General features: G+C 41.2%; 1 protein-coding gene across 2 annotated transcripts in view; it reads right to left on the bottom strand.

Annotated features, from left to right (window-relative positions):
• Window positions 1–3,455: 3,455 nt before the first annotated feature.
• LOC120556948 (phospholipid transfer protein) overlaps window positions 3,456–9,851 on the bottom strand; it is a 31,450-nt gene continuing 25,054 nt past the window's right edge. For both annotated transcript variants that reach the window (XM_039796848.1, XM_039796849.1), the window contains exons 14-15: window positions 4,572–4,648; window positions 3,456–3,783 (exon numbers count right to left, since the gene is read on the bottom strand). In XM_039796848.1, the coding sequence (XP_039652782.1) occupies window positions 3,682–3,783; window positions 4,572–4,648 (179 nt within the window). In that variant the 3' untranslated portion in view covers window positions 3,456–3,681. The remainder of the gene's footprint in view (window positions 3,784–4,571; window positions 4,649–9,851) is intronic.

Raw genomic sequence — 9,851 nt, 5'->3', positions numbered from 1 at the left:
CCACAGACAGATTTAATTCCAACTTTCACACAAAACAACAAAGATGTGAATGTCATTTGTCCTCAAGGTTCAGTACAGACCTGTGTGAACTGTATGTTGAGTAAATATATATGGATATACATACATTTATATATATATATATATATATACAGTGCCTTGCAAAGTATTCGGCCCCTTTGAACTTTTCGACCTGTTGCCACATTTCAGGCCTCAAACATAAAGATATAAAACTGTAATTTTTTGTGAAGAATCAACAACAAGTGGGACACAATCATGAAGTGGAACGAAATTTATTGGATATTTCAAACCTTTTAAACAAATAAGAAACTGAAATATTGGGCGTGCAAAATTATTCAGCCCCCTTAAGTAAATACTTTGTAGCGCCACCTTTTGCTGCGATTACAGCTGTAAGTCGCTTGGGGTATGTCTCTATCAGTTTTGCACATCGAGAGCGACATTTTTGCCCATTCCTCCTTGCAAAACAGCTCGAGCTCAGTGAGGTTGGATGGAGAGCGTTTGTGAACAGCAGTTTTCAGTTCTTTCCACAGATTCTCGATTGGATTCAGGTCTGGACTTTGACTTGGCCATTCTAACACCTGGATATGTTTATTTGTGAACCATTCCATTGTAAATTTTGCTTTATGTTTTGGATCATTGTCTTGTTGGAGGACAAATCTCCGTCCCAGTCTCAGGTCTTTTGCAGACTCCATCAGGTTTTCTTCCAGAATGGTCCTGTATTTGGCTCCATCCATCTTCCCATCAATTTTAACCATCTTCCCTGTCCCTGCTGAAGAAAAGCAGGCCCAAACCATGATGCTGCCACCACCATGTTTGACAGTGGGGATGGTGTGTTCAGGGTGATGAGCTGTGTTGCTTTTACGCCAAACATAACGTTTTGCATTGTTGCCAGAAAGTTCGATTTTGGTTTCATCTGACCACAGCACCTTCTTCCACATGTTTGGTGTGTCTCCCAGGTGGCTTTTGGCAAACTTTAAACGACACTTTTTATGGATATCTTTAAGAAATGGCTTTCTTCTTGCCACTCTTCCATAAAGGCCAGATTTGTGCAGTATACGACTGATTGTTGTCCTATGGACAGAGTCTCCCACCTCAGCTGTAGATCTCTGCAGTTCATCCAGAGTGATCATGGGCCTCTTGGCTGCATCTCTGATCAGTCTTCTCATTGTATGAGCTGAAAGTTTAGAGGGACGGCCGGGTCTTCGTAGATTTGTAGTGGTCTGATACTCCTTCCATTTCAATATTATCGCTTGCACAGTGCTCCTTGGGATGTTTAAAGCTTGGGAAATCTTTTTGTATCCAAATCCGGCTTTAAACTTCTCCACAACAGTATCTCGGACCTGCCTGGTGTGTTCCTTGTTCTTCATGATGCTCTGCGCTTTACACGGACCTCTGAGACTATCACAGAGCAGGTGCATTTATACGGAGACTTGATTACACACAGCTGGATTCTATTTATCATCATTAGTCATTTAGGTCAACATTGGATCATTCAGAGATCCTCACTGAACTTCTGAGAGAGTTTGCTGCACTGAAAGTAAAGGGGGCTGAATAATTTTGCACCCCCCTTTTTCAGTTTTTATTTGTTAAAAAAGTTTGAAATAGCCAATGAATTTCGTTCCACTTCATAATTGGGACCCACTTGTTGTTGATTCTTCACAAAAATTACAGTTTTATATCTTTATGTTTGAGGCCTGAAATGTGGCCAAAGGTCGAAACGTTCAAGGGGCCGAATACTTTCGCGAAGGCACTGTATATATATATAACCCAAACCCTATATTTATTTCTATGTATGTATGTGTATATATTAGATTCAACTTTATTGTCATTGTACAGACTTAGAACATCAGAGGTCATGGGACTGTCCCAGTTTAACACCGGGAGTAAACTGTGTTATTTTTATTTTTGGAGCAGCATCTGAGGCCCGTTCCAGAAAGCAGGTTTAGTGAAAACTCTGAGTTAGTTGACCCTGAGATGAGGGAAACTCTGGGTTTTCCGTTCCAGAAAGAGAGGTAACTTAACCTCAGAGTCAGTTACTATGACTGTAACTGAGTCTGTGAACCTAACCTGGTCGGGAGCAGCTTTTCTTCAAGAAACTCAAGGTTTCTTCTCTCATTCAGTCTGTATCATAAAAGAACATATTGGTTTATGTTAGGCAGACTATAAAATGTCCTTTTGTCAGGGATCCCGTTGATGAAAAAGCTGAATTAATTCACAGAGAGTTCACGTCGGGAGATGATAGAGTCCCGACTATAGATGTATTTTCATTTCCACATAACCGATTTGAGAGGTATTTTTTATCAGTCCATTAGATATGTAGATACCTTATCCGTCCTCATATCACTAACATCAGCCATCGTTGACAGGCTTTAACATCCAAGCAGATTCTTTGTGTCGCATCACATTTTTTGCAAACAGCAGTTTTCTTTATAACAGTGTAGCGGATCACACTGTAATAGTAAAGCCACTGTATGCAGAGCCATCAGAAAAGTGTGACTCGCTCTGAAACGTTTTTGTAGTGTTCCCTGGACACAAACCAGTGAGAGCTATTAAAAATAAATAAATGATTATACATTATAGTTCTGGTAATGATCATGGTGCTGCAGCCTCAGAATGGGAATAGTATAGTTTACTTTTTCGCCCGCAGGATTGCACCTAAATGAAATTATAGGTGTAATACAATTCCAGTTTTCACCAGTAATATCATAAGTTAACTGTGATTAAATATGAAATTAATACACTGTTAAAGCGTACGCATTGACTCCAGCAGCAATTTTCTCCCACACCAATTCTCTCTCTTTTGCAGCAGCAGCCGCTGTCTTGCTTTTTTAACGAAATGCTGAAAATGTTCAAACTCGCTGTTTGTGCGCATGAGTATTTCCGCCGACCCGTTTGTTTGTGGTTGTTACCATGGTGAATCGTAGAATCATGGCTCCATTCATACTGCCTTTTGTGCACGCGCGTAACCCTGAGTGAGCATACTCCGAGTTGATTGAACCAACTCAAATCAGCTGTTCTGGAACTGAAAACTTAGAGTTTCCATCTCAGGGTAAATCAACTCAGAGATCATGGTTAGACTCAGAGTTTGTTAAACCTCCTTCCTGGAACGGACCCCAGGTCACTGAAGGACTTACCTAAACTGACCACGCCCACAGAGGGGGCATCCGTTATATTACAAGTGCTGTAGCCATAGAAATATAATGGATAGAAAGGCCATTCCCATTAAAATCAACATAGAATGATCAGTTCTATGTTGCTCGCCGTCTCACCAGTGACTCACACAACCCTACGCTGTGTGTCGCTGCAGTTGGAGATGGTTAAAGGATGCTCAATGAGCTCTCTATCTATTTTATTTCTATGGCTGTAACACATTGTTGTCATGGATACAGTCACTACCTATATGCTGTTTTTATTCAGTGTTTAATGATTTAGTGATGTTTTTTACAGTCTTATATTTGTGTCTATATACTGTAGGGACAATAAACTAAGTAATGTATATATACACACATACATGTATAGAGGCTGTGTTGTATCCGATTGTTTCCAGTGATCATTCTCTCAGTGCTTTGCTGAAGTGTGTGTATATATTCACATGTTGTAATATATGTTCACACAGTGTATTATATATTCACTTTGTGTGTGTCCATATAAATATTTAAATGTTTAGACGGTGTTGGTTTCTGCCTCTGTCTGATTGTTGCCTCCTGTGATCATTTCTCTCAGTCCTTTGCTGAAGTGAAGATTTGCTCCGATCACAATGAAACCCTGCAGAGATGAACACAACTGTTGTGAACACCAGGGGGCAGTGATGACAGCATTGTAAAGTGCTAACTCAGTCTCACTCCTAGCGGGTCAAAAACCGTTTGGTCAGGGGAGTTAGTTACTGACGCAAAATGTCTCATTTAGTCTCAGTCAGACTCGGGGCTTTAAGTCATTACAATACCATCCTTGGAGATATATGACGCTCCGGATCAGGATCCTTGCTGTCAATTTTAAAATGTACGTTTAAGTGACACGCTGGACAAGAAGGGGACATGAACCCCAGTCTCCTGGGTGAAAGTCCTTTGTTGTTTGACCCAGCCTCTGTGTTTCAGACTACTCTCTACTGTTGTCTCTCTACATACTACTCTCTACTGTTGTCTCTCTACATACTACTCTCTACTGTTGTCTCTCGACATACTACTCTCTACCGTTGTCTCTCCTGCTGTCTCTCTACAAACTACTCTCTACCGTTGTCTCTCTACGTACTACTTTACTCTTGTCTCTCTACATACTACTCTCTACTGTTTTATCTCTACATACTACTCTCTACCGTTGTCTCTCTACATACTACTGTCTACTGTTGTCTCTCTTGATCCTACATCATCTTACTTACTTCTGACGCTAAAGCAGCCTTTTTGCGTTGGTATCTGACGCTGAAAGACACTGACCAAGATTCAGTATGTGACGAGTTGGGAGTGAGAAAGACTTGACAGGGTGAAACTAATACACTCTAATGACCAATCAGAAAACAGCGTCATGTATAAACATATACAGGTCAATGTCTAACTTACGTTGTGATATTCAACCACCTCCTCAATGAAATCCATTCCATCAGCCAGAGGAATCCGAACTCCTTTCTTTGTCCAGTCTGAACACACACACACACACACACACACACACACACACACACAGAGAGAGAGAGAGAGAGAGAGAGAGAGAGAGAGAGAGAGAGAGTCAGTCAGTAAAACATCATTACAGTCAGAGACAGTTTAGAAGCAAGACGCCCAGCTCAGAAAACTTCTTGTCCCAGAGTAACTTCCTGTCTATGTCCTGCATATTTAGGAAACCAGCGGCAGGTCCTGAGTGTTTTGGTTTCAAATGGGAGAAATGAACGTGAACACAGATTTAGAACGATTCTTTCACCCTGTAGTCACCAAAGTAAGTATTGTAGCCATTCTTCACAAGCCACATACTGTATCTCCAGAACATTCTGACACTAAAATGCTATTTTTTAGACGGACACACCAGGAGAAAACTTTGTTCCAGACCTGTTTCTGTCTCAGGATCAAACTCTCTCCAGATAGAATAGAATACTCTGTATGGTCATTGTACATGCAATTGAATGCAGTCCTCTCAGTGCAAAACATCAGTAAAAAGTGCAAAGCAGGAAAATAAATATGTAAATACATTAAAAAAGTCTTTAAAGTCACTATAAAAATATATAAAGAGGTAGGTTATGGACCTTTTTCACAGCAGACATTTTGACGTGTCATAGTAGGAAAAGCACAGCTGAAATTGATAACCTTATGGCTCAGTTCCATCAAGTGTCCCAGTAAGATTTTTCAGTGAGTCAGCATGCACAATACCAGGGCCTCTCCTAAGTGGAATGCAGCCATCATTAATGGTTTTGAATATACCTGTGCTTTTCCTTCTATGACATGTCAACATGTCTATTTGTTTAAAAAGGAAAGTTAAAACACAGGAATACCACACAAACAAGACATTCGCTGAATGATTCATCCTTAAACTCAAAACTCAAGTGGCGTTTAGTTCAATTATGGCTCTTGGATAAAAACTGTTTTTCAGATTGTCTGTTCGTGTTTTAAATGTCTTAAAACATCTGTCCGAGGGCAGCAGTTCAAACAGAGAGTGTCCGGTGTGAGATGGATCTTTAAGTATACTCTCAGTTTATTTGAGGCAGCAAGAGCTATACAAATTATCAAGGAGGGAAGAGGGCAGTCAATGATCTTCTGGATGGCAGTGACGACCCTCTGGAGCGCCTTCCTCTCTGGTAACCCTAAGTGCACGTGCAGAAACCGGAAGTCTGAGACCCTTTCCAAACGGTCTGTGTTGATGGTAAGGGGCTGAATGTCCGTTTTATTTTTCCTATAGTCAATTATTAGTTCCTTAGTTATGGTGGTGTTAAAGACCAGGTTGCTGTCCGTGCACCACACTGACAGGTGCTCCACTTCATCCCAATAGGCAGACTCATCTCCCCCAGAGATGAGCCCCACTACGGTGGTGTCATCCGCAAAATTAATAATGTTGTTGCTGGTCGGTGGTTGCAGTCATGGGTGTACAGGGTGTAGAGTAGAGGGCTCAGCACGCAGTCCTGTGGCGAGCTAGTGCTGAGGCTGAGGTTTGAGGAGATGTGAGGGTCTACTTTCACCCTCTGGGTGCAATCCGAAAGGAAGTCTTTGATCCAGAGGCAAAATGTTTGAGAAAGTCCTAGGTTTGTCAGTTTGTCCACCAGTCTGTGAGGTAGGATGGTATTAAATGCAGAACTGAAATCAACAAAGAGCAGCCTGGCATAGCTCCCCTGCTGCTCTAGATGGCTCAGGGCAGTGTGAAGAGTTGTGGCTATGGCATCCTCTGTAGACCTTGTTGCTCTGTAAGAAAACTAGTGTGTGTTGAACATGGGTGGGAGGCTTGAGATGATGTTAGTCCGGACGAGATTCTCAAAGAACTTCATGACGATAGGTGTAAGTTCCACTGGACGGTAGTCATTCAGGCTGATGATGCTGGTCTTTTTTGGAAGAGGAACCATGGCAAAGGACTTCCGGCTGGGTGGGACAGTGTACTCTGACAGGGACTGGTTGAAGATCTTGGTGAAGAACCAGCTAGCTGGTCTGCGCAATCCCTCAGCACATGTCCAGAGACACCATTGGGTCCCGCAGCTTTCCTTCAGGTTCACTGCCCTCAGTGTATGCCTAACCCCATACTCCTCCACAGTGAGGATGTGGCTGCTGTGGGCTGGTGGATGTGATGTTGTTGTCTCCGGCGGCTCCACCTCGAAGAGGACAAAGAAGTGGTTCAACCCCTTTGCCAGCGTAGTGTCACCAATCACAGCTGAGATGTTGCTAGATTTGTAGCTGGTGATTTGCTGAATCCCCCATTGTTGCTGAAGAAGTAGTCCTCAATCCTCTTATAAGCCACATTGACCTTTCTGATGCCTCATTTCAGGTTGGCTCTGGCAGCACTATATTGAACCCCATCACCAGACCTGAAAGCAGTGTTTCTGTCTCTGAGCAGGAGCTGGACTACTTTTGTCATCCAGTGCTTCTGGTTGGGTTAGGGTTAGGATAGACCTGGGTAAACTTGTCCACAGTGACAGTGTCTGTGCAATACCTAATGTAGCACAGGACAGTTGTTGTGTACTCATATAGGTTCTGATGCTCAAAAATGTCCCAGTTTGTTCTCTTGAAGAAGTCCTGCAGCTGATGAGAGGCACCTTCAGGCCATGTTTTAACAGTCCTAGTCCACTTTTCCTGAAGGAGGGGGGTTTATGCCGGGATCAAGAGCAGTGATGTGATCCAATTCAATTCAATTTTATTTATAGTATCAAATCATAACAACAGTTATCTCAAGACACTTTACAGATAGAGTAGGTCTAGATGACACTCTATAATCTACAAAGACCCAACAATTCCAGTAATTCATTATTTAGGTGCCACCCTAATCCAAGGAAAACTGCGGGGCAAAAAAACATAAAGACTCTGGGGAATAAGCTCCCCAGAGCTAAATTAGTAACAAGCATTTTTGGGACATGGATGCACACAGATGGAAAGAGAGAGAGAGAGAGAGGAGCTCTGTTGCGGTTATGGACATTTCGGTTGCCTGTTTGTATATTTCTGTGGCTGTTTTCTGTTTTGTATATTTATTCTGTATTTTTCGGTTCCCTGTCTTGTAGATTTATCCTGTTTTGTGTATTCTGCGGACTGTGTTTTTTGTTGTGTATATTTCTGTGCCCTGTTTGAAAAACTGCCTCTCATTACTGTTCATCACATCCCCAACCGGCCCGTCAGACACCGCCTACCAAGAGCCTGGGTCTGTCCCAGGTTTCTTCCCAAGAGGGAGTTTTTCCTCGCCACTGTCGCACTGCTTGCTCTTGAGGGACTTATTGTAATTGTTGGGGCTTTGTAAATTCTAGAGTGTGGTCTAGACCTACTCTATCTGTAAAGTGTCTCGAGATAACCTGTGTTATGATTTGATACTATAAATAAAATTGAATTGAATTGAATTACCTCATTACCCAGTGTATTTAGCCCTTGTGTTTCCCTTGTCTCTTGTCAGACCGTTTTGAGTCCGTTCCCTGTTACTTTGTGTCCTTGTGCTGTCAGTTTGTTCCTGTTGTTCCCGTATCCTGTCTGTGTGTTGTAGCCTGGGCCTTTGTTTTTGGATTCCTCCCTGCTTTAGTTTTGTAAGTTTTCCCTTAGAGCTTTTGGTTGTCTCTGTGCTGCTGTTTTTGGTTATTAATAAATCCCTGAGCTCCAACCATCTCCTGCCTGCCTGCCTCGTCTCTGCGTTTGGGCCCACTATTCCCTGCCTCCTCGTAACAAGCTCAGTGATATATGGTCAGACTGGCTCAGGTGTGGTAGCGGTTTCACCCTAAAACCCTGTTTGATATAGGAGTAGACCTTGTCTAGTGTATTTGCTCCCCTAGTAGCACACCTTACACTCTTAGAAGGGTTGTGTTACACATTTTACACATTTTGTGCAAATATCAACATAAAATGTGTAAAAAAGCATAAAAATATCTTAACACACTGCATGTGTTGGACAATTTAACACAATTGATGTGTTATTTTCAGTCCAACAACAGCCTCACCAAAAACAAGTATCACAGTAAATGTGTTGGTCCTGTTTTTTAAATTAAATTGTAGGCCTGTTTTATGTTACTCAATTAAATTGTAGGCCTATATCTACTATAAAAGCCAAATGAAATGTCCAGTTATTGGACTTTTTCTTACCCTCATCATAATCTTCATCAAATCACCAAATCTAATATTTCAAGATTTATTGGGCCAACATGCGTATAGTTTACAAAATTTGAAAAGAGGTGTATCCTAATGTAGCCTAATTAATCTGATATATCTCAATTGTGAGTATGGTATTAGCATAGAAACTAGGCCTATAGAAATTATGGGCATTGATAACCACACAAAACATAGTTATAATTTAGACATAAACTAGCAAATAAAATCCTAAAAGTAGAAAATGAAATAAATGAAAATACACAACAATTAAAATGCAGATAATGACAAAGCCACAACATGAATCTAATCCTGCCCAGCAACGTGACGTATTAGTGCACCCAGAACAGAAAATAAAAAAAATAAAAACTTTCTTCGCGCCACGGAGACAAAGACAAAGGAGACAACGATGGAGGTCGCATCGCCTGGTTTGCCGTCAGACACTTCGGTATGTATCGGTATGTTACTAGTTCATCTTAATGTAATTTTTCATGTAATGAAAAATATGTCAACGTTATGAAATATATGAAGATTTTGGAGTAAGGACCATACAGTTGGTTAGGCAGAAGGTAATGCTAAATTTAGCTAGCTAACGTTAGCTAGAGAGCAAATGCTAATGCGACCATTCTTGTTAAGTTAGAATTGTTTTTCTTGGTAACTTAACTGTTAGCTAGCTATTTTATTGACATATCAAGTCAATCTGATCATATTTAATTGAGTGTTTATTCAAAGTGTTGTTGATATTAGTTGTTGGCTGGATTCTCCATTTCGCGCAAATCTCATAGTCAAGTAGCTAAGTTAACATTTATGCAAGGTTCAATTCCAGATTAGCTTTCTAGCGGGAGGGGCGGGAAACGGCCATCTTTAGCATTTCAGGCTTTCCTGATAGAGTTGTGTTGAGGATTCTTAAAGTCGCCTGTCTCTATAAAACACATCTGGTGTAACTTATTATGTAGGTTAGTTGCTGACAGTTAACTGGCTGGCTGTTGTTCCAAATATCTCGAGCTAGCTAATTATTAACGTTACGTTGGCTAAATACAATAACTTAAAGTAATGTTAACTAATATTCCTGCAGGCTTTAACCTTGGCTAACGTTAA

The sequence above is a fragment of the Perca fluviatilis genome, chromosome 4 (assembly GCF_010015445.1).
Source record: "Perca fluviatilis chromosome 4, GENO_Pfluv_1.0, whole genome shotgun sequence".
Lineage (NCBI taxonomy): Eukaryota > Metazoa > Chordata > Actinopteri > Perciformes > Percidae > Perca > Perca fluviatilis.
This window is presented reverse-complemented; position numbering and strand designations above follow the sequence as displayed.